The sequence below is a fragment of the Balaenoptera borealis genome (assembly GCF_965194805.1).
Source record: "Balaenoptera borealis genome assembly, chromosome: 1".
Taxonomy (NCBI): domain Eukaryota; kingdom Metazoa; phylum Chordata; class Mammalia; order Artiodactyla; family Balaenopteridae; genus Balaenoptera; species Balaenoptera borealis.
This window is the reverse complement of record NC_138860.1, coordinates 1910471-1936332: the sequence shown is the minus strand read 5'-3', so window position 1 is coordinate 1936332 and position 25862 is coordinate 1910471. Positions and strand designations below refer to the sequence as shown.

At 61.8% G+C, this 25862-nt stretch overlaps 1 protein-coding gene across 2 annotated transcripts in view; it reads left to right on the top strand.

The window, feature by feature from the left end:
• The window catches only part of PKP1 (plakophilin 1), a 43561-nt gene extending 20462 nt beyond the window's left edge, over positions 1 to 23099 (top strand). Inside the window, exons 3-14 of one of the 2 annotated variants that reach the window (XM_082363867.1) lie at positions 5637 to 6028; positions 8668 to 8812; positions 9828 to 10035; positions 10778 to 10955; positions 12047 to 12161; positions 13212 to 13367; positions 14085 to 14261; positions 15388 to 15541; positions 15819 to 16005; positions 16509 to 16593; positions 19268 to 19374; positions 20563 to 23099. In XM_082363867.1, the coding sequence (XP_082219993.1) occupies positions 5637 to 6028; positions 8668 to 8812; positions 9828 to 10035; positions 10778 to 10955; positions 12047 to 12161; positions 13212 to 13367; positions 14085 to 14261; positions 15388 to 15541; positions 15819 to 16005; positions 16509 to 16593; positions 19268 to 19342 (1872 nt within the window). In that variant the 3' untranslated portion in view covers positions 19343 to 19374; positions 20563 to 23099. Of the gene's footprint in view, positions 1 to 5636; positions 6029 to 8667; positions 8813 to 9827; positions 10036 to 10777; positions 10956 to 12046; positions 12162 to 13211; positions 13368 to 14084; positions 14262 to 15387; positions 15542 to 15818; positions 16006 to 16508; positions 16594 to 18959; positions 19247 to 19267; positions 19375 to 20562 lie in introns of those variants that run through there. The other variant, XM_082363868.1, reaches the window with a different exon arrangement.
• Positions 23100 to 25862: the final 2763 nt, after the last annotated feature.

Sequence of the window (25862 nt, the reverse complement as noted above, 5' to 3'; positions counted from 1 at the left end):
CGGACAGTTCTGAGCCCATGAGAGAGGTGGCCGAGGTGCAGGGATCCTTTGCCTCTTGGGTCTGTTGAGAGCTGCCTCTGAAATGCAGACACCTGCCAGGGGGTACTTCCCAAAGTGAAGCCTGAGGTTTCCACGTACAAAACCTGAGGTTCTTGTTCCCCAAACCCATCCTGGCGGGTCAGGAGCTGAGAAAAGCCCACGTCTCAGGTGTGCAGGGGGAGAGGTCCAAGAACAGAGTTTCAGAAAATAGTTTCTCCCACAGTTCAGTGATGAAACAGGGAGCAGGATGTGAAGGCATAGCTGGATGCTAGAGCTGTGTGCTGGGTGCTGGAGCTGGGAGTGGGGTCCTAGAGCTGGGTGCTGGAGCTGGGAGCTGGATGCTGGATGCTGGAGCTGGGAGCTGGAGCTGGGTGCTGGAGCTGGGAGCTGGGTCCTGGAGCTGGGTGCTTGGTGCTGGAGCTGGGAGTGGGGTCCTAGAGCTGGGTGCTGGAGCTGGGTGCTGGATGCTGGAGCTGGGAGCTGGGTGCTGGAGCTGGGAGCTGGGTCCTGGAGCTGGGTGCTTGGTGCTGGAGGTGGGTGCTGGATGCTGGAGCAGCTGGGTGCTGGGTGCTGGAACTGGCACCGTTGTTTTTTCAGACATCACATGTCATGGAGGCCAGCTCTCGGCAAGGTGCTGGGGCACACAAACGCACTTTGTCCCCCCCCTCCCGCCCCGTCGCCAGGAGCAGCAGGGGCCACAGTGGGCCTGACCCTTGCCCCCGGCCTGAGAGGCAGACTTGGAGCCTGGAGCCCAGGAGGGCAGGTGGCTTCTCTCCCCAGAGTTGTGACCTCTGTCCCTGGAGAGAGCAGCACCTCCGTGAAAGACCCACAGGCTACAGTCTGGAGCGTCATAGGCTCTTTTCTACTTGGGCTTCATGGTCCAGATACTTCAGAAAACTTTTCTGAATTACGCATGACAGTTCTTACTCCTGCCCTAGTCACTGGGAGTTCAGTCCTGCCCTTACAAAGTTATAAGGGACACGCCCGTGTTAACCAGCTCTCTGGTGAAATCTCTACTCTCAGAATGAACATCAAAACTTTCTTCTTTTTCACATTAAAAACATTCAGGTGATAAAAGATGCCCAGCCCCCGGCATTGAATTTCAGTTTCAGATTTCTGTGGTGCCTCCCGTGAGCCTGGGAGCCGGGCCTCCATCAGTGTGGTCCAGTTCGCAAGCCGGGGTCCCCCCGAGTGGGCACTGCTGGTCACTGGCTGCGGGTGACGGACTCTCGGGGGCAGCTCCTCCCGCCCTGAGGGACTGCCTGGCCGGGGTACCCACATAGCCTCCTCCGGGCCCACACGGCAGGGCCTCCGAGCCGAGGGGCTGCTCCGTCTGTCCTCCACGCTCCGCTCGAAGCCGCGGGCCAGGGAAGGAGGGGAGGGCCGGCCCAGGATGGGACCCCTGCTCCTAGCCAGAGAGGGAGCAGTGCCAGGGGGTGGGGGCAGGGACCGGCACTCCCCCCGGCCGAGGTCCCACCTTTGGTGACTCAGGCCGGTGGTTCCCACGCTGATGCAAACTGCCAAGTAAGCGGCACCCCATCCCCGGGGGACCTCCTCACACCCTGGGCCCTAAGTTTCCCCCCCGGGAGCCCTTGCTGGGAGGGGACCTGTGCCCTCCAGACCCCCCGGGCCACCACGCAGCGTGGGAAGGCCCCCCTGCTGCCTGTGAGCGGCTGCGGTGCCATCCCGACCGCACTCCCAGGAGGAGGGAGGCTTGCTGTCTGCTTGCTGCCCCGGGGGCCCGGCTGGGTGCTGAGTGGGGTGGCAGGTGCAGGGAAATGGCCGATGGGGTCTGTCCCTGAGGCGTCTCTAATCCAGGTCCTTTCTCAGGAGCCCCCTCCCTGGGCCACGAGGGCGAGGACCCCGTGAAGCGGCCCACGCACTGGCTCTCACGGGAGGACATTGGAGGTGACTCTTCTCTGAGCGCGCCTGGGCAGGAGGGTCCGGGCGTGTCCGCCCAGAGCTGGTTTGTCCAGCCCCGCCTGCCTGGCGAAGCTTGGTTTCAGAAAGGGCTCATCAGCGGACACAGACCCTCTTTTCATCCGGGCCCGCCTGGCGCGCCCCTGGCTGCTGCAGACCGAGGGGGGCTCGCGGGGGGCCGCCCGCACTCGGTGCTTTGAGGCCCTGGGTCCCGGGCTTCTGTTGCTTTACTTTGGCCCCGTCGCCCTGTAGGACTGGCTTCCTTGCCTGCAAATGAGAGGGTTGGCCTCTGCGAGCTTGCTGACTTCAGGAGGAATGGAAAGAGAGATTACGTTGAGGGCCCAGGGCGGGGGTGAGAGCACTCAGTGGGGGGCAAAATTCCCCTTTTCCACGAAGGAAGGGGAGAGGGAGAGAAAATGGGTTATAAGACCCAGGTCACTAGCAGAGCAGGGCGGGGCTCTGGGAGGCTCCCTGGATGGTCCCAGGCGCTGAAACGTGTCTCTCTGGACACACTGCCCAGGCATCCCTGAGGCTGCGCGGCCCAGCCTGCTCTCTGGCCGAGGGGTCAGCTGTGCTCCCGGGAAATCAAGTTTCTAGCCTCTGGCATGTTTTGATCCATGGGCCATCCCACCCGAGGCCAGAGTTTCCCAAGGAAGCATGAGATGACCAGACCACGGGGTGTGTGTGTGTGTGTGTGTGTGTGTGACTGTCCTTTGTAGCCACAGCAGAGGATGCTGCCGTCAGACCACTCTCTGGGCGCGGGGGTGAGCCCGGAGCCCCGGCCTGGCCGGCACCACCCCGCGCTGCCTTGCTCCCTGGTCTAGCCCAGCGGCTGCTTGGGACCCACAAGGCAGCGTTTGGAAGCGTGTGGGGTGTTCTCACTGGTCAGAGTGGCTGTGAGGTGTTACTGGTACTTAGGGCCTGGGGGCCAGGGCACCAAACAGCCCACAATGCTTGGGGCATCCTATACAGCGAAGAATTGTCTGGCCTGAAGGCCGACATAGCCCACGCGAAGAAACACCAGCCGTGTCATCATGAAGCCACCTATCTGGGCGGACCGGTCTCCTCTGTTTTTCTGAAACCCATGGAGGCTGTCGTGTGGCCGTGGGGTGAGAGCAGCCTGGGCCCTGGCAGCCAGCGTGCACCCCCTTCCCAGGCCCTCCTGGCTGCTCAGGATCCTCCCCCTTCCCGTGCCCACGCGGCCGCTCCTTCGGCGAGACCCAGAGGCAGCCAGCCTGGCCCCAGTCCCGGCGTCAGAGGGACACTTACGTCATGCTCTGAGCTGAGCGCCCCTCAAACATCCGTGCACCGAGTTCTCCCAACGGCCCTGCACGCTGGGCACAATGATGTCACTTTACCAATGAAGAAACCAAGACGCACACGCCCAAGGCCACCCATCAGGCAGTTGACGTGGGCAGAGCTCAACCCAGGCCATCTGGCTCCTGAGTCTGTGCTCTTGGCCCCCGAGTCTCCCTCTGCTGCAGAAGTCTCAGCCCACCGAGCCCACAATGCCCCTGTCATTTCAGGCAGATAGAAGAAAAGGGCAAAGGGCACAGGCGTCAGCTAGGCCACGGGCCGCCTGCTCTGGGAGGGCTTGTCGGCGCCTTGGAGGGGAGCCCAGGCCCCCTGTGCGCTAGGAGGGGACGGTGCCCGGCCGAGAGGAACCCTTGCTCACGCTTGTCAAAGCGACAGCAAAGGTCCTGAGGGCGGGAGAGTCGTCCACAGCTGGCTTGGCCACTGCCAGCCCGCCAGCAGGCCGTGCCACAGGAACCAGGTGGGGTGCACCATGCGGCTGTGGCTGAGAAATGCTGCCCCACGGGGCCGTTGCCTCCCCCGTACCTGCCTTCCCGCAGCACAGCCGGCACCCCGGCCCCTGTGGGCAGCGCCCCCCGACCCCTGGCCGGGGCAGGAGAGCAAGCCCTGAGCTTCGCCAGCAGGACGGCGTGTGCACTGGGTTTGGGCCGGGGGAGCGTGTGGACTCTCCGGCGTCACTGTCTGGGGTGACGACCAGGACTGTCATCCCTGAGGACCAGGGGGGCCCAGCCTTCCCTCCACGGCGCCATGCCATCTTCCTCCCCCAGAGGAGGGTGGGGTGTGGCCGCCAGCCTGAGGCCTGGAGGCCTAGCTGCGTGTTTCTCGTGTGCCGTGCAGGTTGCCCACTGAGGATGGTCAGACGGCGGCCCACTCCTCTGACTTCTGCCTCTTCTTGTGCCTACCGTGCCCCACATACCAGTTCCCTTTGGAGTTGGCTGGCTTGACCCAGTTTGGGGGTGAATGCCTTGCCCGCCTGAGTGCGTGCGTAGCTGCACGCGTGGGCGGAGCTGACCAGAGCGCCTTGGCCAAGGTTGACAGTGGGTGGCTTCTGAGCGCTGGGTGTCACTGCTGACGGAAGGTGACCCACAGGTGGTCTCCTGCTGCAAAGGCTCTCCCTGCAGAGAGGAACGGGGCCCGGCCAAGGGCCGGTGGCTAGATCTGGAGTGGAGGGGAGTTCCCAGCCGCCCGACGACTCCCGTGTGTGGGCACTCACACACACATGCACACACACATGCACACACACACTCACTCACGGGGTGGGGCGGGCAGGCTCTGGGCTGCTGGACTGGCCCCAGCTCATCCTGGCAAAGCTGAGTCCCAGGTCGGCACCTGTGTGGAGACATTTTCTCGGGCTGCATGTTGATTCTCTAGTCTCAGAACAAGTCAGAGCAGGCAGACCCACCGCCTGTGAGCTCCTGGGAAAGCTCCTCGGACGGCCATGTGAGGGCTTCGTTCCCACCAAGTCTCCGGCTTTGCAGGCTCTTCCCAGGGCACCTGACTCCCCAGCTGGGCTCACACAGAGCCCTGGGGGCGCCTCATTATTATAAGTTTCCCGCTGGATTGAGCCCTGCCCACCTCTCCCCTGCTGCCAGCCTGATGGCACAGCCTAGGAGGCCGCCCTGGACCCCTGCTGCAGCCCCGGACCAGCCTCCATGGGTTCAGGAGGCCCCGGGAGCAGGATATTTTCCCCCTCTGGCCTTCGAGGGGGTCCCCCTAGAATGCCTCTTGCCATTTGCTTCTTGACTTGGCAGACAGGAGGCAAAGATGAGGAGTTTAGCAGAGAAATAGCAGTGGAAAGAAGTCCTGGCCAGAGTAGGAGGAATTTCCCTGTGCTGAGTACAGGCGGCCAAGGCGATTAGGGGCTGCTGGTGTCTGGGAAGTGCACGGGGTGGCAGGGCGAGGGCCTGGGGGCTTGCGTTCAAGTCCCACTGTTGCCCTTCCCTCTATAGGAAGGCCCCTCTCCTCCCTGGGCCTTTGACTCCCCTCCTGGACCGGGCCCACTGGGACCGGATCAGTGGCTGTCAAACTTCTTTGGCTACAACCCACAGTATGAAGTACATTTTACATTATAGCCCAGCCCTTTCTACCAGCACTGCACTCTGATATTTTTTATTCTAGTATATATTATTCAACCCCATTTTAAAAAAATGATGGTCACAGTCTGCTAAATTGATTTCATGATCGATAACGGGTCACAGCCTGCAGTTTGAAAAGTAGTCCGAGATGCTGACCAGGGTTCCCTCCACACCAGACATCCCGGGATTCTCTGACCATCGTCATGGGGGGCTATATCCCGAGGCCGGCTGGACCCAGGATCCCGGGTCGGGACCCTCGGCTGAGGCTCTCTCCCCTTCTCTGGCCAGATCTACAATGGGACCCTTAAGCAGGGGGCAGACAACAAGCACTTCAGCTCCTACAGCCAGATGGAGAGCTGGGGCCGGCAGTACCCTCGCAGCAGCAATCCCCCCGGCGCCGGCAGCGACATCTGCTTCATGCAGAAGATCAAGGCCAGCCGCAGCGAGCCCAACCTCTACTGCGACCCCCGCGGCACCCTGCGCAAGGGCACGCTGGGCAGCAAGGGCTACAAGATCCCCCAGAACCGCTACAGCATCTACAGCACCTGCAGCAGCCAGAAGGCGGTCAAGAAGTACCCGGTGCGCCAGGTCTCCTGTATCTCCAAGCAGGACTCCGTGTACGTCCAGCCCACCTCCTGCACCAAGGACCAGTCCTTCAGCCACTCAAGGGCCAGCTCCAAGTGAGTGTCACTCGGCGGGGTGGGGCGGGGGGGCGGGGTGGGGCATGGGAGACAGACCTTTAGCCTGGGAAGTTCTCAGCATGGAGACACTGAACAAACCTGTCGAGTGTGTGAGTTTTCAAGGGTCACGGGGAATGAACAAGGGGAGGAGAATCGGAAGCTAGCTGGGCCAGCAGTTCTCAAAGTGTGCTCCTCTGGCCAGTGGCCCCAGCATCACGGGGGGACTTGTGAGAAACACTCCTGTCAGGCCCTCCCAGACCTCCAGCTCAGAAACCCTGGGAGGGGCCCGCGGTGTGTGCGTTACCAGCCTGCAGGAGATGGAGACCCTGCCAGGGTTTGAGAATCCCTGGGCTTGGGCGTGTAAACCTCTCCCCACGTTCTGAAAGAGCAAAAGGGTGTGCCCTGGGGTCAACAACGGGAAGAGCCGGGTCCATCTTACAGGGCAAAAGACATAAAAACTGGTAAGATCTAGTGCCAGGGGTGGGAATGCAGGAGATGGAGTGGGAGTCCTATAGAGAACCCTGGGCATGGGGTGGCTTGGGGATGGCCACGGTGTCTCGAGGGTCTTGAGGCCTGCCCTCCAGGGCTCAGAGCCCAGTGAACCTCGGAGCTGTCCTCTGTCACCACTGAGTGGTCCTTTATTCATGTATTTGACATTCACTGAGCATGTGTGGTCTGTGGTCAGAGCGGGGAGACAGCCATGAAGAGAACGACAGCCCAGGGCCATCCTGCAGCTGCAGGATTAACCCCCTTCCATGGAGCCCAAGAGCCTTGCAATCTTCATCTCTAACCCTCAGAGCCCTTCCAGGCTAGAACCTGAGGAGAAACAGGCACAGAGACATTAGGTAGCTTGCCCAAGACCACAGAGCCGAGGCCACACCCTGTGCCCTCCCCTACTCACCATGCTGTCCCGATCATAAGCAGAAGCGTTATAAAGCTGGCCCTCTCCTGGCTACTCAAAGGCCGTAAGGGGTATTTAGGATGCTCCCGAGAAGGACTAAGAAGCCTCTCTCCCATGGAGACTGACCAGGGCAGCGCCTGGCCCTGGCTCATTGCCCCAAACTGGAGGCCCCAAGAGGAGAGGGTCAGGTGAGCCATGGAGGGCGTGAGTGACAGGCCATTTGGAGGTGATGTTCGACTGGCAGATTCTGGGCGACAGTCTCTCAATGAGGATGGGGGAGACTGGGGAGCTCTGCCCCGTGGGTGATCTTTCCAGAAATGGAGTCGGGCACCTGCTACGGAAAGGCATGAGGCTGGTACACATGAGGAGTGTTTCTCCCTCTAGAAACGCCGGGAAGATTTCTAGGGGGCAGGGCTGGGTGCCAAGAAGGAGCTGTCCCTGCTGTCTTGTGGGACCCAGGACACAGGCAGCTGGGGAGGCAGCCTGTAGTCAGCACCCTGGGAGCTGGTGTGGGCCCTGGAAGAGAGGTTTCCTTTCCCTGGGAAGGCAGTGGGTCTTCAGTGGGTCACGGGCATGGTGAGGGGAAGGGACGGAGGCACCCCTGAGCCCTGATCAGGGCACAGTGCAGAGAGCAGTCTTGCTGGAGCAGACCTGCATTAGGGCTAGAGAGTGTGCAGGACACAGCAGAGCCAGACTATTGGGTTAGAACATGGTTGTTCTAGTTTTGTGGCTCAGAAAAGCTGATTATCGGCCATTTCGTGTGGTTCGACCTAACTCATGCCCTTGGATATCAGTTTAAGCAGTTTGAACTTGAACTTGCAGTATGAGAAGCTGCTGATGGGGACAACACAGTGAACAGAGCGTTCAGACTGCTCATCTGGGAAAGGGGTGTAACATTTTGGATGGGAGTGCTTGGAGAAGACACCAGTTGCGGGGGTCTCACTGTAGTCCCAGTGAGAGTGACCATGGTCAGAAGGAAGGCAGTGGCCGTGAGGATGGAAGAAGGAGTAGGTGTGGGAATTTTTGTGTTAGAAGAATTAGCTAGACTTAGAAATGAAGGGAGGAGAGAGAGATGGATGCATGGATGGGTGGGTGGGCGGGTGGATGGATGGATGGATGAATGGATGGAGAGAAGATGGGTGGATGATGGATGGATGGAGGGAGGGAAGATGGATGGATGGATGGATGATGGAGGGATGGAGGGAAGGAAGATGGATGGATGGATGGAGGGATGGGTAGATACATAGATAAATGGGTAATGGATGGATGGAGAGAAGATGGATAAATGGATAGATGGATGGATAAATGGATGTGTGGATGGAGGGAAGATGGATGGATGATGGATGGATGGAGGGAGGGAGGCAAGATGTATGGATGGATAGATGGATGGATGGATGGAGGGAGGGAGGGAGGGAGGGATAATGGCAGGACGTGGATAGATGGACAGGCCCCCAGCCATTCTCTTCCATTTTCCCAGTACCAGGCACAGACATGAGAGATGGCAGAGTGGGTGGAGAGCTTCCCCTCAGGAATAGGGTGGAGGTAACTTGCTGCTTGGACATGAACCCATGACAGGGCCTCGTCCCAGCAAGTGTTTGCGGTGGGGTGAGCCTTCCCCCTCCTCTGGAGGAGCTGCCCACAGCGGGGCCTGGGGCTGCCTCATTCTGGCTCTCGGGCGCGCAAGGGGGATTCCAAGCCCCCGTAACCCTCCCACACCCCACACCGCCCGTCCCCACAGGATCTGCAGCGAGGACATCGAGTGCAGCGGGCTGACCATCCCCAGGGCCGTGCAGTACCTGAGCTACCAGGACGAGAAGTGCCAGGCCATCGGGGCCTATTACATCCAGCACACCTGCTTCCAGAATGAGCCTGCCAAGCAGCAGGTGAGTGGCCTGGGCGGGGCCTGGGCGGGGCAGCCTGACCCTGCACTTGAGCTGGTGGGGGCATTTGCCGTTGGCTCCTTCTGCCCCAGCCCAGCTGCCTGCGGCCAGGAGTGGGCCTGGCACTGCCCGAGGTCAGAACGGGCATCTTAACCCTCTGTGGGAGCAGAGCCCCTGGTGGAGGGGACGCCACTCGACCGTGTTTCCTCTGTTGGTCGTGGAAGAGACACTTGGTGACGGCCACGGGTTCAAAAGAGACCCCTCCTCAGATTCCACTAAGGAGGGACGTCTTCCTCCACTTCAACTTCCTCCCCCTGCCCCCTCTCTCTGTTTCTGTCTCTCGTCTGTCTCTGTTTCTATGTCTCTCTCTGCCTGTGTCTCTCTATGTCTTTGTTTCTGTCTCTTTGTCTCTCTCTCTGTCCCTGTCTCTGTCTCTCTCTGTCTCTGTTTCTCTCTCTTTCTCTGTCTCTTTCTCTCTCTGTTGCTGTCTCTCTGTCTCTGTTTCTGTCTCTGTGTCTCTGTCCCTGTCTCTCCATGGTGCCACCCTCTCTCACCAGGCGTCTGTGGTGGAGAACAGGGCTGTCTGTGTCTCTAAGCGTGGCTGGCAGGGAGGACTCCTCAAGTCCTCTGCTGTCAGCCCAAGGGTGCAGTCCCGTGAATGCATTTCCTAGGGTGCGCGGGGTCCGTCTGCATCCAGTTCCTGCTGTATGAGGAGGCGTTTCCACGGGGGTCTCCCCGCCTTAGGGTTCTGAAGTGTGTTCCCGTCTGGTCCTCACCCCAGGCTCCTGAGGAGGAAAGCGGGGCTGGGGAGGAGGGGGCTCAGGGAGTCCCGGCTAGGATGCGGGAGAGCTGGCGGCTAAGTCCTGCCTTCGCTCCGGGTCTGGCCGGTCACTATCACTCTGCGCTGCTTGTTTATTTCGGCCGCCCTGGGTGTTTCGGTCGGAGTGAAGCTGTTCCAAGTGGAGGGTCGTCAGCCCGCCTCACCGCCCTGCCCGGCGCTTGGCGCCCTGTCCCGCAGGTGTACCAGCTGGGCGGCATCTGCAAGCTGGTGAGCCTCCTCCGCAGCCCCAACCAGAACGTGCAGCAGGCCGCGGCCGGAGCCCTGCGCAACCTGGTGTTCCGGAGCACCACGAACAAGCTGGAGGCTCAGAGGCAGAGCGGCATCCGCGAGGCCGTCAGCCTCCTGAGGAGGACCAGCTGCACGGAGATCCAGAAGCAGCTGACCGGTGGGGAGCCCGGCCACAGAGAGTGGGGCGTCTGGGAGGCGCTGGGGCGGCCACAGCCCAGGACAGGGTGGGGCATGGGCGGCCTCAGGCTGACACCCCAGGAGTCCCATGGGACCGGTGCTGGCCAGGTTAGTCGTGTCCAGCTGGTGACCCTGGGTATCGTGTCCCTCCATCCATCTGTCCATGTCCATCCGTCCGTCCATCCACCATCTATGTGTGAGGGATAGAGGGCGGGGGTGGAGGCTTGGTGTCCAGGCAGGACCCGTACTCAGCAGACCCTGGGATTTGCAGGTGAAGGGGAGAGAGCAGGTCAACAGGTCTTCAGCGCCTGTATCCAAGGCTTGTGCCAGCAAGCACTCAGGGTGGGGACACAGGGCACAGAAGTCACCGAGGAGACCTTGAGTGGGACGGGGAAGATGGGACCACATACAGAGCAACAGTAAGAGTTTCTGGGCTGACTTTTGGGTGGAAAACAGAGACCGTGAGAAGATTCTGAGTGCTAGCATTTGTATCAGAAAACACTGCTGAGTCTGATGTGTTTCGATCAGCTTCCCTATGTGTAACTTTGACCTGCACAGAGAATTGTAGGCGCTCTGCCCTCAAGAGCCTGCCGTCTAGTTGAGACGTGGGCAAGTGGGCTCACGGGATGATCAGATGACAGAGGCCCGTCCGGGAGGTGGGGTCCAGCCGGGGGTGGCACCGGGTCCCTGGTCTTCCTGACCCTGGCGGTCCCCACCCCCAGGGCTGCTCTGGAACCTGTCCTCCACCGATGAACTGAAGGAGGAGCTCATCTCGGACGCCCTGCCCATCCTGGCTGACCGGGTCATCATCCCGTTCTCCGGCTGGTGCGATGGCAACAGCAGCCTGCCCCAGGAAGCCGTGGACGCTGAGGTCTTCTTCAACGCCTCCGGCTGCCTGAGGTGAGGGCGGGGGGCGCAGCCTGGCTCAGCCCAGGCTCAGCGGGGCAGGGCGCTGACGCCAGCCTGGCCTCCTGGGCCGACTCCCAGACGCGGCTGCGCCCCAGCTTCCCTGGGCCTGGTGGAGGCTCAGGACCCCGCCATCTCTGCTGAGGGGCTCTTCCTTAGGAATCTGAGTGGAAATGCTTGGATCTGAATAGCTAAACTGGCTCAGCTGTTTCCCCTTCTTCCACCCCACAAAATATGCCTTTCTTGTGCTGTCTCGAAGGGCATTTTTAGATACAGGTCTGCTGATGGGCTCCCGGCTGGGGTGCGAACAGCATCTGCCGTATTCCTCGGCGTGAAGATGGCACTGCTCTGCCCAGAGTTCCCTGAGTTCTGCCCCAGGGTGTGGCAAAGGCCCTGGAGGCTGTTGGCGGAGGGACCTAGGCGTGCTGCTTCCAGGGGGGTGGGCGGTATGGAGGTGGAGCTGTGGAGCAGATCCCCCCTAAGGGTCACACCTCCCTCTGACGGGCTTTGTCTTCCCCAACTCCTGCGAGCCCCAGCACAGGGGTACAGTTGGCTTGGGCTCCTCCCTGCCCGCCTCTGGCGGCAGCCTCTGGGGAGCAGAGAGGCTAGGGAGAGGCAGAGCGAGGGTAATAGAGGACTTTGTGGGGTGGCAGCAGTCACACCCCACCTGCACCAGGCAGAGGGGCCCAGACTGCCCGGGTGGGAGTGAGCCCACTGCTGGGGGCAGAACACAGCCTCCGCGGGGAGGGACGTCCAGTCCCCTGCCCAACAAGTGCCACGAGGGCAGGGTGTGTGCCTGGGCTGCCAGCGGCACCGGAGCCCTGGACACATAAAAGTTACGGGCCTGGGGAACCAGGTGGGCAAGAAGGGTGAAAAGAGCCGAGTTCCAGTGAGACCCCTTCCCAGCCTCAGCCAGGACTGAGCAGGATTGGCTGAACGATTTCTCTTTCCTTCCTTGGTCCTCATTTCTGTTTCCCGCTTGTTCCTTTCCTCTTCTCTTCCCCCCTCCTCTCCCCCCTGCATCTCCTCCTCTCCCACCTGTCCCCCCCCCCACCCCTCCCCACCCGCCCCATGTCCTCCACCAGGAACCTGAGCTCCGTGGACACGGGGCGCCAGACCATGCGCAACTACACGGGTCTCATTGACTCCCTCATGGCCTATATCCAGAACCGCGTGGCGGCCAGCTGCTATGACGACAAGGTGAGCGTCGCCCCCAGGTGGCACCCCTGAACCTAGACTTCTCTCTGTCTCCAGTCAGTGAGGGCGGCCTGGGACTCCAGGTCCTGGTACTTTTCTCTCCCAGATTCCACAGGGCAGGTCTGCACTCCTGGGAGCCTTTAAGGCGTGGCCTGGTGGCCGGAAGGGACCCGGAGCCTGGCCAGCAGAGGGGACGTCTGGAGGCTGAGCACCCCGACCGTTCCCTGGCGGGTGGCGCCCGAGCAGTGGTTACAGGGGCAGGTCCTCTCCCGCACTTAGAGGCTTTGTGACTGTGACACTTCCCTCATCTCTCTGTTCCTCAGTTCACATCGTATCTACCTCAGGGGTTGTTCTAGGGACTCAGTTAATAAGCAAAACACGAAGAGAACTCCTGGCTCAGGGTGAGCTCTCTGTGAGCGTCCGCTGCCGCCCCCAAAGGCCCTGGTGGAGCCACCCTGTCACCCCCCAGGACTCTGGACACCTGCCCAGACAGACAGAAAGGGGAAATCAGGGCAGGAAGATAAACTGGAGGCTGAGGTCCTTCCGCACAGCAGGACGGAGACTGGCGAGCAGTCCCCAGGGGACTGGCCAGGCGTCACGGCCCCTGGGTCCTGCACACGGTTTCCCCGGGGAGGGATTTTTGTCTCCTGCTCCCTCCCCTGGAAGTGACAACCGGCTTCAGGAGACAGCCTGTCACTTGACTGCTCAGACTGGCCTCAGCAGCACCGTGATCTTCTGCTCTGGGTGGAACACCCCCTCCACCTGGGTGACCCCGGGCCCTGGAAGTCAGGGGCTCCCAAACCCCAGCAGGGCCGGACATCAGGAGGGCAGATCTGCTGCCTCACCCCCGAGCCGGGAGGGTTTACGGAAGGAAGGCAGCAAAGATCTGGGAGCAGCTGCCACTGGGAACTTCTTGGACCGTGGCGGGGTCTGTGCTGGCCCAGGGCAGCCCGAGGGGCCCGCCCTCTCGTTGGAGGGACTGTGGCAGCAGGGACTGAGCCGGGCGTTCGGGGGCTGAGCAGAGGCTCAGCGCCGTCTCTGCTCGGCCCCCAGTCTGTGGAGAACTGCATGTGCATCCTGCACAACCTCTCCTACCGCCTGGACTCCGAGGTGCCCACCCCCTACCGCCAGCTGGAGTACAACGCCCGCAACGCCTACACCGAGAAGTCCTCCACCGGCTGCTTCAGCAACAAGAACGACAGGATGATGGTGAGCGTGCGTGTCTGTCCGTGCGTCTGTCCGTCTGCTCCCGCTGAGTCCCCCGGATCCCACCGCCTCGTCCACCCCACCTCTCTGCCCTGCTGGAGCCTGAGACCAGTCCCCGGGGATGGACCCCTGCCCGACCTTGGCATCTTAATGACACTGGGGGTGTGTGTGCTTGGGATGTGGGAGCTGCTCAGACCCCCAGAGGCCAAAAGCTCCAGCCCCCTGTTTGCAGGCCTCGTCTCTCTTGCTGTGTGACTAGTAAAGTCTCCCCCTCTTCATCTCACCCCTGAAGATGGGGGGCAGCCTGGTTCCCACCGCCCCCTGAGCCCCCCAGGTCTCCCCAGAAGCGGGGGGCTGCTGCGGAGGGAGGATGGCTGCCGTCACCGTGCCGGCGGTGGAAGCCAGGCCCCGGACCACCCTTGTCGGCCCAGGGAGGGTCAAGCTCAGGCTGTGACTCTGGGAGGGGTGGAGGCGTCAGGGCGTGAGACCCACAGCAGCCTCATAGCTGGGAGGTGGGGGCAGAGCTGGCCTGGGGCACCGAGGATGCTCTGTGCCCCGTGGAGACGGCAGAGGGCACAGTTGCCCCTCACCCACCGGGGAGCAGCTGCAGTGCACAGAGGAGGGGGCAGCGGGCGCTTGCTCATCTGGGAACCATGACCTTGAGGCTGGGGGAGCGGAATGCGTGGGTTCGGCTCCTCTCGACTCGCTTCTTGTCCCCAGAATGACAACTACGACTGCCCCCTTCCTGAGGAAGAGCCCAACCCCAAGGGCAGCAGCTGGCTGTACCACTCGAGCGCCATCCGCACCTACCTGAACCTCATGGGCAAGAGCAAGAAGGACGCCACCCTGGAGGCCTGCGCCGGCGCCCTGCAAAACCTGACCGCCAGCAAGGGGCTGGTGAGCGCCCCCCGCCCCGCACCTCTCTCTCCACCCGCAGTCCGGGCTCAGCTCTCCGCGTCCCCATGAACCGGGGCCTGCCTGAGTCAAGGGTCTGGCATGCGTAGGCTCTGGGCCAGGCACTGGGGACGTGTGGAGGGAACATCCTCAGCCCCTGGGAACGCCCAGGTGGAGGACAGGGGCTGTGGAACCCAGCTCTCCTGGATTCTGTCTGTGCCGCAGAATCTGCCTCCTGGTGTCCGGCCCTGGGCTGGCCTCGGGCTGTGCCTGGGATGGGGGACAGGATGAAGGGCGTGTTTGTGGTAGGAGAGGAGTCTCCTCTTTGCTGAACTGACAGGGGTGGAAATAGAGGGTCTGGGGTGTGGGCAGGTCCAGAGGAAGATGTGACAGGATCGGGAGAGGTTTTGAGGCCACAGGCAGGGCCGGGTGGGGCCCTGGGAGGCACGTCTGCAGCCACCCCGCCCTCCTGTTTGCTCAGGACAGCAGGGGGCGGGCGGAAGGAGGACAAGGGTGAGTTGAGGGTAAAGGAGGAACCCCCACTGTGAGGGGATAGGCCGGGGATCTTCGAGAACCCCACACCAGCCTGGACCAGGTTACGGCCAGGATGGCTTTGCTGCCAGCGGCCCGGGTGGGCTGACCTGGATTGCACCTCCACGAGGCACAGGCCCCGCTCTTATCCATCCTTGACTCAAGTACGTACTGATTCCACAGAAGGCAAGGAGGTTGGCAGAGGATGGTGGGCACTTCCTCAGGTGACAGGTGCCCTCGATCAGAGGCTTCACGTGAGCAGTTAGTGCCGGGAAGGGTGAGGCCGGCAGAGCGGCAGCCGCTGGCACCGGCTTAATCTGGAAGTTGACTCTGGGGCCCCTCCCACCGTGAATGAGGGACCGGAGACTTCCCTTCTTCCCTGGGCTCCAGGCTGCCCCGGGTGAGGTGCAGGTGCGTGTCTGCCCGGGGCTTTGTTCTGCAGTCACCCGGGTGGGAGCAAACGTGTGTCTGTCTCTGCTTCCAACATGGAAGAGAGAAGGTTCTGAGGTCTCTCGGTTTGGGGTAACTGGCCCTCTCCGGCCTGCCGGGCGGCCTGGGGAGGCCAGCCAAGGCCTCACTCGTCCGTCCCTTCCCTCAGATGTCCAGCAGCATGAGCCAGCTGATCGGGCTGAAGGAGAAGGGCCTGCCTCACATCGCCAACCTCCTGCAGTCGGGCAACTCAGACGTGGTGCGGTCCGGAGCTTCCCTCCTGAGCAACATGTCCCGCCACCCCGCGCTGCACAGGGTGATGGGTGAGCTCCGCGTGGCTCAGGCCAGCCCCCACCCCCTCGAGGGGGACCCCCGCTTTCCAGAGCCTACCGAAAGGTTACCCTCTGACCGCTCCCTGGGGTGGGGGGGAGCTGGCCCAAGAGAGGCTCGGGCACAGGAAGGGGCAGGTCACCTGAGGATGGGACACAGGTGTGCGAGGTCCCCTACGGTCCCAAGCCCTGGGTTGGAGCCGCCAGGCCTGGGGCCCCATGGGAGCCCTCGGTCACCTGACCCCGTGCCCTCCCCTCCTTTCTCTCCCAGGGAACCAAGTGTTCCCAGAGGTGACCAGACTCCTCACCAGCCATACCGGCCACACCAGCAACTCGGAGGACATCCTGTCCTCGTCCTGCTACACCGTGAGGAACCTGATGGCGTCGCTGCCGGGGATGGCCAAGCAGCACTTCTCCAGCGGCATGATCAACAACGTCGTCAACCTGTGTCGCAGCAGGTGGGCAGGTTGGGGCCCCTCCGTCCCCTCCCCGGCCCCGCGGAGCAACAGTACTGCAGCCTGAGCAGGCCGAGTGGTGCCGGAGAGCTGTGCGGTGCAGGGCGGGGGTGGCGGGGAGGCCGACCAGGAGGGAAGTTCAGAAGCTGAGCTCTAACATCCAGGCCTCGGGCAGCACACTTCCCGGCCAGGGCACCGAGGGACACTGAGTCCTCGTGGGCCAGCAGGAGGCACGGAGCAGCAGACCCAGCCTCTCTCACCCACGGGCCTCTCTCCTCCGAGGACAAGGCCAGGGGATGGGACCGGGGCCCCGAAGAGAGTCCCGGGTACCTCTAGGCGGGCAGGGGCCTGGGGTTGTGCCCGCTGTGTAGAGTGACCCCCAGTGGGGCTGTGCTCTCAGGCACCCAGGGGCTGCCCCACGAGGAGGTGAGGGGGGGACGGAAGGGGGTGTTCGTTCATCCTCAAGTTGCTGGAGTCTCACCCCTGATGAACTTCCACCCGTGCAGTGCCTCCCCCAAGGCTACAGAGGCCGCCCGACTCCTCCTGGCTGATATGAGGTCCAACAGGGAGCTGCAGGGGGTCCTCAGACAGGTAAGGGCCCACACCTTTCACCCCTGCCGGCGAGGCTTTCCTGCTCCTTCCCGGCCCTGACTCAGGTCCGTGAGGCTCAGGAAGGGAGAGGCCGGCCCCTCGGTGACTGGGATCCAGCCGCTGACACATCTCAGCCCAGGGCCTGAGAAGATGCTGAGGGAGTGGAGGACAGAGGAAACCCAGGAAGTGCCGCAGAGGCCTGGGAGTGGGGGGTCTTCTGGGAACGAACTGAGAAGCAGGCGGGCCACAGGCACATCACGCCCTTGGGGGCACGTGTGCACTCTGGCTGGGAGGGCGGGTTTGGGCTGCATGACGAGACCCCATCAAGTTTAGACTGAAGGGTTTGCTTTTGGCGCTGGGAAGCCACTGAGGGTTGGGAGGGGAGGGTTACATGCTGAAACCAGCCCTAGGAAGGCTCCCTTCATGCACTCTGCAGGACGGAGTGGACACGAGACCAGGCTGCTGGATTTGTCCGGTGGCAACCTTGCCCCTCTGTCCCCAACACCTCCCCCCTCCCCAGCCGCACGGTCGGGTCCAGTTCTGTAGGAGCCCTTCATGCTGCCTGACCTCCTTTCCCATCTCGGGGGCAGCCGCTCTGTAGACCGAGGTGTCAGCAGCGGTGAGGGTGGAGGAGAAGGGCAGGGGCAGAAGAAACCGGCGGGTCGGGCTACCGAAGCAGCTCGGGCTTCCGGCTGGAGACCCTGTGTTTACGTTTAGAAACCGATCAGCCAGGGAAGGGGGGGAGGGTCGGGGGCTTTTGAGGGAGGAGGGAGGGGAGCCCTGATGGAGAGGTGGAGTCTGGGGTCTGCGTGCGGGGCCTGGGGAGAGAGGCCAGGCTGCGTGCAGACAGCTGCGTGTCCACGTGGGAGAAGCCACGGGCACGGGCAGCATGTCTGCAGAAAAGTCTTGGGGGACAAAGGCGGAAGCAGGGAGAAGACCCTCCCTGGGGGCCGAGGGGAGAGGGGGCAGGAAGGGAGGAGGAATTGCTGTGAGGGGGCAGGCAGCGGTTCCCGGGGCTCCTGATGGACAAGGAGATGGGAACAGGAAGAGCCTGGATCTGGGGATCCAGAAGTCTCTGGTGACTCTAGGGCACAGCTGTCAAAGGGGGGAGGGGGAACCCCATGGGGCCCACTGCAGGGGGGAGGGCGGGGAGCTGGGTGGGGGACCTGATCACCTCAGTTTGGCCAGAGGGAAGGGAGACAAAAGAATGGGTAAAAAGCTGCCTGTTTAATGACATTTCTGCAGGAAAAGTGAAGGAGGAGGAGGAGGAGGAAGGCGGGGGGCGGGGGGTGGTGACAGGGTCTTGGAGGGTCAGGAACTGCCTGACCAGGCAGGGGAGGGGATGGGAGGACGGCCCCCTGGGCAGGAGGAGGACGGCTCTTCCTCCAGCGCAGTGGGGAGACAGACGGGGCCGTGGAGCCACCGTGGTCAAGGGTGGCCGGGGCCGTGTGAAGCCACTGCCGGTGTTGGCCCTTGTCCTGCTCTTTTGGGCAGGTGGGCTTGGCCATGTGACAGCTGCCAGGAAGGCCTAGTGGAGGGGAGGTGGGTGAGAGGACCAGGGAGCGCTTCCTCCAGCTGCTCCGAGGTGGCCCGAGGGTTGGGCTCACCCAGATAGGGAGGCGGCACCCGCCCAGGACACACAGAGAGTCCCCTCGTTAGGCTCTCCTGGGCCGTGCAGTCGGAGCCAGCTTTGACCACAGCCCCGAAGGGACTGGGCTGGTGCTTCGGTGCTCAGCCATCTTCACGGGGTTGTTGCATCCCCAGTGAGGCCGCCATGGGCTTGGTCCCTCCTGCAGACCAGGGAGACGGGGCCCCGGAGTTAGCCTTGACTTGGCCAGTTGGAGGACAGCGGGGCTTGGACCCAGGACTCGTCTCTCCTGGGACCTTCCACCACATCCTGCCAAGCTTGGCAGGAGAGAGCCTGCAAACCTGCAGGGGATGGGGATGGGGGGGGGGCGGTGGGGATGATCACGTGGTCCATGCCCAGACCAGGTGGGACCGGAGCTTTGAACCGCCTGCCTTGGGCCCCTGCATCCCCACTGGTCAGTGAGCGCTGACGAGGCTCTCAGAGGCCAGGGCTGGAACCAGGCGCCCCTTCTCAAGGGCTGTCCTCAATCACTCCAGAGTATTTAGTGAGCACCTGCTGTCTGCTATGAGACATACAGGAGTAAGATTCAGTCTCTGCTCAGCAAGCACTCGGGGCTGGTGAGGCCGGAGGTGGCAGAACACACAGGTAGACAGAGCCCATGACCCTTCCGCCCTGCCAGGCATGACCTCCCTGCCAAGAACTCTTGTCGGGATTTATTTTTTTAAAAAGCGGGGCCAGTCAGAGGAAGAAACAGACAATTTTTCTAATCTGATTTCAGTGGCTGCTCTGTTTCTAGAGCGACAAGCACTAGCTAAACCCTCACGCCTTGATTCAGATTTCTGTGATGGCAAGTAGGATGTTCCATTGTGCGGAAGGCCAGACCCATCTCACTCACTCGTGAGTGTCAGTGACCTCATGCTTGGTCACACGTTTAATCAGGCCAGTTTTAGCCCCGACACACGTGCAGAGTGTGTCCAGAGAGCTTGGCGCGAGCTCAGGGATGCTTGGGGGCAGCCTCTGACCGCGTGGACGCCCACACTGGTCCGTCCGGTGATGTTTCCTGTACCTGGTGCTTCTCGTCCACAGCAAGGTTTGGATCGGAACATGCTGGGAACCTTAGCTGGGACCAGCAGCCTCCGGAGCTTCACCTCCCAATTCTAAGCAGAGGCTGCCCAAGCAAGTTCGGCTTGCAGGTAAGAGGTGGCCCATCCAGGGCAGGGGGCGCCCCCAGGACCCCTACCGCGGCCTCAGCCAGTCCCAGAGAAGGGAGCCAGGCGGTGCTCCCCAGGGATGCAGAAGCATCCTTCAGTCCAGCTGACACACGGTGAGGCTGTCTGTGAGGACAGCCGTGTAGACTGCCCGGCCAGTGACCATCGCACACAGGACGTTAGGGGCGTGCAATGTCCTGGTAGCATCGACAGGCCAGAGGTCTGGGCAGAAGTGCCGGGTACAGCCGTGTGCGTTGCACACTGCGCAACCCAGGTGGTGCCATTCACGTGGACTGCAGTGTGAATGGCGCCCCTGCGGTGACACCATGTGTCGTTTTGGGTTTGGGCTCCTACAGCTCACCTTCTTCTCCTTTTTATAATCCACCTTCCAGTCTCTGCAACGTGCCTAGTGTGGACAGGCTTGCTTCCAGCTGATGATTCTAGGGACCAAAACCTCAGATCCAATATCTGTGACAAAGGCTCATAAGCCTTAGCCTTCATTAGACTCACCTGGGACGCTTGCTAAACTGCACACTCCTGGTCCCAGCCCCAGCAGTTCCGACTCAGTGGCTCCGGAGCGGGGTCCAGGAAAATACATTGTTAAACAAGCATCCAAAGTGATTCTGATGCAGATGAGCCCAGGACCACGCTTAGATGCTCAAACCAGACCTCGTCAACCCTCGAGGGTCAGCAGAGGCAGCCCTGGGGTAGAGCCAGCATCTCCGAAGAGCCAGGGGTGAGGACAGGGTCTTCTGAGCTGAAGGGGACTTCCTAGTGCCCCAGCGATCGCCAGGACCCCAATCCCAGCACCCGCGGAGGGTCCTGGTGGGGGAGGGGCTATAACTTCAGTCCAGATGAAGGTTCCCTTAGACCTCAGACACCCACTCCTGGCAAATGGGCTCCAACAACATGAGGACAGGAAAGGAGAGGAGACCAAAACCAGCAGATGCCTGACGCGCGCAGTCACGGCGTTCGGTGCTGCGCTGGCCCCCGGGGTGGGGGGCAGCTCTGACCCAACAGGAGCGACCTATGGACGTGTCGAGGGCGACCCTGACCCCGGGCTCAGGCCTGGGCGCGTCTGTGCGGACGTGGTGAGAGGGGGACAGCCCTGGCGAGACTGGCGGCGTGGCTGTCCCCCTGTGGGCACTCACTAGAGGCCTTGTCCTTTTCCAGATGTGATACGATCCAGCTGAGAAGACTTGGGCCTTGCTGGAGGGGTATTCTGTCCAGCTGCACAGTATTGGGAAAGGTTTAACCACAGCTGAGAGCAATCCGGGACGCCGTGGACGACAAAAATACTTTTAGATTCTTTTTTTTTTTCCTTGGGGGAACTGACAGGCAATGGGGGTTGGGGAGGGTTGGGGGGCCTTCTTGAGTTAAGGGAGCTTACGTCTGATGTCAGTACTTCTTTTGCCGAGAAATGGTACATATACATGTGTATAGTGTGTGTGTGTGTGTGTGTGTGTGTGTGTGTGTGTGTGTGTATTGCCGCGCACACGTGCGTGTGCGTGTGCTGAAAGCAGGACCTCAAACTGCAAAGAGCTGTGTGAGCTGCCGGACTGCAGCTCCCGGTGGTGGAGGGACCCACCCTCACGGGCGCGGACGCTGTGTGCTTTGGGTTTAGCGTCCCCGTCGTCCTGAGCTGTGTGTGCCGGGGCAGGGGCCACGCCAGCGCCAGGCCCACGGGGACCGCTGCAGGGGGCGGGGCGCGGTGGGGAGTACCTGGGCCCGGGGGCTCAACCCCCGCTAAGAGGCAGCTCTGCAGGAAGGGAGGTTGGCGGGCTTCGGTGTATCTCCTGGGAAGATGTGGTTGTGCGCTTGTGTGGCCCAGCCCGCGGTGCCACGGGGCCGTCTGCAAGATGGGCCGGGACGGGCACACCGGCTTTGCTGTGTGAAGGCTGTCCCGAGGGTAGGTGCCAGAGAGGGGGCTGGCCACTGTCGCGGGCTGCGTACCCGTCAGAGCAGCCTCAGCCTGGCGAGCCCCTGCCTTCCGGGGGCTTGGAATCCACTTGTTGCAGGAGAAAGAAGGCAGAATGGTGCTCAAAGCCCAGGAGCTGTGCAGGGAATGGCAGCTTGGTCCTCGTATTCCCAGCGGAGGGGCAGGCTGGGCTGGGCAGGGAGTCAGCCAGGAGGGTCCTGCCCAGTGCGCCTGCCAAGATCCAAGCGAGGGAGTGTTTTGGGTCCCAGGAGACTTGCAGGAAGGGAATTTGGGTAGACCAGGAAGGGGAGCCGCCCCCGTCCCAGCCAGAGGCCGCTTGCTTCTTCCCCGACCCCAGTCCTCTGTCTGTACTTTGTGCAAACCACAGGGCATGTGATAAGAGGCCCCCCAGGGACACTGGCCACCCCAGACCCCAGGCTCCTGTGCATTTCAGATGAGAAGTAGAGGAGGGGCCTCCGGAGAAGGGCTGTGTAAATGGTCCTTGGTCTGCACTGTAGGACAGGGCAGGACACAGCGTCCCCGCCGAGCGGCACTGGTGGTGATCAAGGGGAGCTGGCTGTCTGGTCCTCCCTCCTCCCTCCTCCCCGCCTGGAGTTCCCCCCACGCCCCATCCAGCCCCGCCGCTCACCCCAGCAGTCAGAGCCTCTGCACTGAGGACCCTCCTGATGAGAGATGTGGCAGCAGGACAGGACTGGGGAGGGGGTGGGGAACAGACCCGAGATGACGGGCCACACAGCCAGGCGTACTCCGGTGCTGGGTCTGTGCTGCGTCCTCCCCGCCCCTCGTGGTGGCGGCTTGCCTCTCTCTCAGGGCCCGTGGGGAGCTGGTCCCAGTAGACTGTCCCCTCTGCCAGCCCTCAGGGCCCAGAGGAACTGGTTTCTCAAAGAAACACGTACGGAGGCAGGCAGTGTTGTAAGCGCTCTGGATACATCAGTGAACGGAGAGGCCACACCCCTGTCTCACGTTCTCCTGGAGGAAAGAGGGGCCCTGGGGTCCCTGGCTTTAGGGGTCCCCAGTGTGAGAGGACCGTCCAGTCAGGGCGAGAGGGAACTAGCCGATGACCCTTTGGAGGTGCCCCTTCCCTCGGCTTTCCTTCCCCTGCAGGGTCAGGAGCCGGGGCCCGGCTTCTGCCTTGGGGATGGGCAGCTTTTCAGACCCCCGTGGGCCAGGTGGACAGTCAGGCCGGGCCTGGTTTTGGTCACCTCTCTCATGACTTCTGAGGCCAGCCAGCTGGGCCTGTCACTTTGGAAGAGGCAGACCTTGGAGGGGCCTGTGGATAAATTTCCTACAGAAGGAGCACGGGGTCTGCTGAGGCCCAGCTCAGGATGTGAAGTACACGTCGGCCGCGCGCCGCTGGGCTCGACACCCGGCACAGGACAGTCCAACGCCGAGTGGGGGAGGACCCTGTCCTCCCTGTCGCTGCCCCGACCCAGGGCCTCCTGCGCTTAACACAGACCTGGTCACACTGGCCACCAGCAGCCAGTGCAGCGGGGCCGGCCTAGCAGCACAGACCCAGCTGGTCCCGGGACGCAGAGGCGGAGCTGCTCCCGTCCACCCTGGAGCCTGGCTGAGGCGGGGGCAGCTGGGACAGTGAGGAAGGGGCTCTGGATGGGCAGGGAGGGAGGGTGGGGCACTCTGCAGCCCGTCCCACCCCGCTCCACGTTTGCGGAGGAACCTAGTGCTGGCCAGGCCCGTTTCCCTGGGGGGTACACTATGCATTTGCTTTTTTTGGAAATGTAGGAAATCAATAAATTGCTGGCATTTCTTTGAACATTTTCGAGCAGTGGATTATTGGGGGAGCTGCTGAGGACCGAGGGGCTTCTCACTTCCTCGAGGGATTCCCTCTCACTGACCCTGCGCCAGGCAAGGACTGGGGTCACCATGGGGGGGGGGCACCACCCGCTCCGAGTCCCACATTCCGTCCTCATCTCCAGGACACTGGTGTGGCTGCCCTAATCTTACAAATAAGTCACGTGGGGCTTAAGGAGGGGATAGACAAGCCCAATGTCCCACAGCTTGTAAAGGGAAAGCCACCCCCAGGGGAACATGTCCAGGCAGGCACCTGGGGGACGTGAGCTTTCAGGGCTATAAAAGGAGCTCGCGTTTACTGAAAGCATGTTCTCCCTGGGTCCTGCAGGACAGGCTGGGGCCCCCTGCCTCAAGAGGCTCGTAAGAGACACGACAGGCACATGGAACTTTCTAAGTCACAGGGCATAAGCTCCCAAGTGGTGGTCAGACGTATGGCTGTGGGCTTCCAGATGGAGGAGGCTGGAAAGGCTTAGGGAAGGCTGGAGAGGACTCTTCTCAGCCTGGGAGGGCAGTGACCTCTCTGTAGAGCCCATGGCCCTGACCTCTGGGTCATCCCTCAGTTGGTGACGGTCAGGAAGGCCAGGGAGGAGGGCTGTACCTCAGCCTAGCGGGAGAAAGACGGCCTATCTGTGGCCCAGATTGTTGATACACCAGGTCTGGGGCCTCCAAAATGTGAGATCAAGCTACAGATTCAAAATCAATAAGCATTTGGACTTCACTGGTGGCGCAGTGGTTAAGAATCCGCCTGCCAATGCAGGGGACACGGGTTCAAGCCCTGGTCTGGGAAGATCCCACATGCCAAGGAGCTACTAAGCCCGTGCACCACAACTACTGAGCCTGAGCTCTAGAGCCCGCGAGCCACAACTACTGAAGCCCGCGCACCTAGAGCCCATGCTCCGCAACAAGAGAAGCCACCGCAATGAGAAGCCCGCACACCACAATGAGGAGTAGCCCCCGCTCGCCGCAACTAGAGGAAGCCCGCGCGCAGCAACGAAGACCCAACGCAGCCAAAAATAAATAAATTATTTTTTTTTAAAAATGGCTGCTTAATTAGGAAAAAAAAATCAATAAGCGTTGAATTGGTAAGCTGTCACTTAACCAGAGCGTACGCACAGGAAAGCGCACGGCTTCAGCGCAGGCGGCTCTGTGAATCTCTGCCAGCTGAGCCCAGAGCGCCAGCCCCCGGATCAGGAACAGAAAGTGACCGGCTCCCAGTGGCCCTCAGGTCCCACTTGTGCCTGTCCTGCTCTCCAGGGCAGCCCCTGTCCTGACTGGCCTGCGCTTCTTATAAACGGAGTCGGAACGCCCTTCTGCCCTCCCCGCAGCTCATGTTCTCGGGGCTCGTCCCCTGCTGGTCCGAGTCACGGTCACTGCCGTGAAGCAGCCCTTTCGCGACGACCCTACGATGCAAAATACAATGTTCCGTCCCCACCGTCCTCACGTCCAGCGTTTACGAACGTGGAAACCACGTGTGGATTCGTTGTCTCCCTGCCCAGTCGTCCCCACAGGTGATGTGATGACAGAGAAAGTATACCTGACGGTAAAGAACTCCGACCTGTATGGTCGGTGGTGCATTTAACGTGTACAGGTGCTGAAGGGACGTGATCTAGCCGTCCCTGGTCAAGAGGGCGCAGCCCCTTCTGGCCCCTCAGAGGATTTGCAGATGGGAGTGGGAGGCCTCGGGGGTCCCAGGGCAGAGGGAGCGCAGAGCGGGGGCGCCAGGAGCCGCTGCGAGCCTGAACTGTGAGGAGGGGTCTCCTGAGTCCTGAGCCTGAGTCTCCCAGACCCCAGGTCCAGGTTGCCCACAGCCCGTGCGCCCCGAGCCGTGACGCCGTTTCTTCCCAGAGCCCAGGCCCTGGAGGCCCTGCAGGCCTCACTCCTCACCTCTTGGCACGCAGGGCGAGCTGCCACCCAGCACCCCCGAGAAAGCGTGAACGCAACCTACTCATCCTAGCAACACGCTTTTTACTTGAGGGACCACAAAATAACCCTGTTACCTTGCAAAGCCTTAGGCTGGTCGTTTTCTTCCCCTGGTGAGGCAGGCAGAGCTCAGGGCACTAACGCCCACTTCATAGACGAGGAAACGGGCCCAGGGAGGCTGGCCCAGAGCCACACGGCACGGCCGCGACACAAGCGGGGCGGGACCCGGCCTCCTGGGGCCCAGCCCGCGGGGACATCCCAGTGTCAGAGCTGAGGACCCCGTAAACGGCCGGACACGGGGGCTCCGCTGTGTGTCATTCAAGCTTCAGTGATTCGGGCGCTCATGCTGCCTGAGGCCTCCTAGGATCTCACGTCTGGTGCCAGGGCTGCTGGGCCGACGTGCTGATGAAGAGAAAGTTCTGATCCTTGGAAGATCAGATCCCAGAAATACTGTGAAGATCACCCCGTCTGGTGCCGGCCGGTTAGCTTGGTTAGAATATGGGGCTAATGAGAGCGAGGCCACAGGGCAAAATAGGCCTCAATGACCCCAGCAAGCGTCCCCCAGCCTAACTGGTCATCCTTCGGAAACTGCCACTGGCTCGGCAGAGGACTAATGTCACCGACCAGCATGTCAGCCCTCTCGGGGACGCACGTCAATGCCGACGAGCCCCCTGACGGTGGATCAACAGGGACCCCACGTAAGAAAGGACTTCATGCCCTTTAGCCAACCATTCGGAGGTTTCATGACTGACTGGTGAATTAATAAAAAAGCACTTTGGCATTTATCAAGTGGTTCTGAATCTCT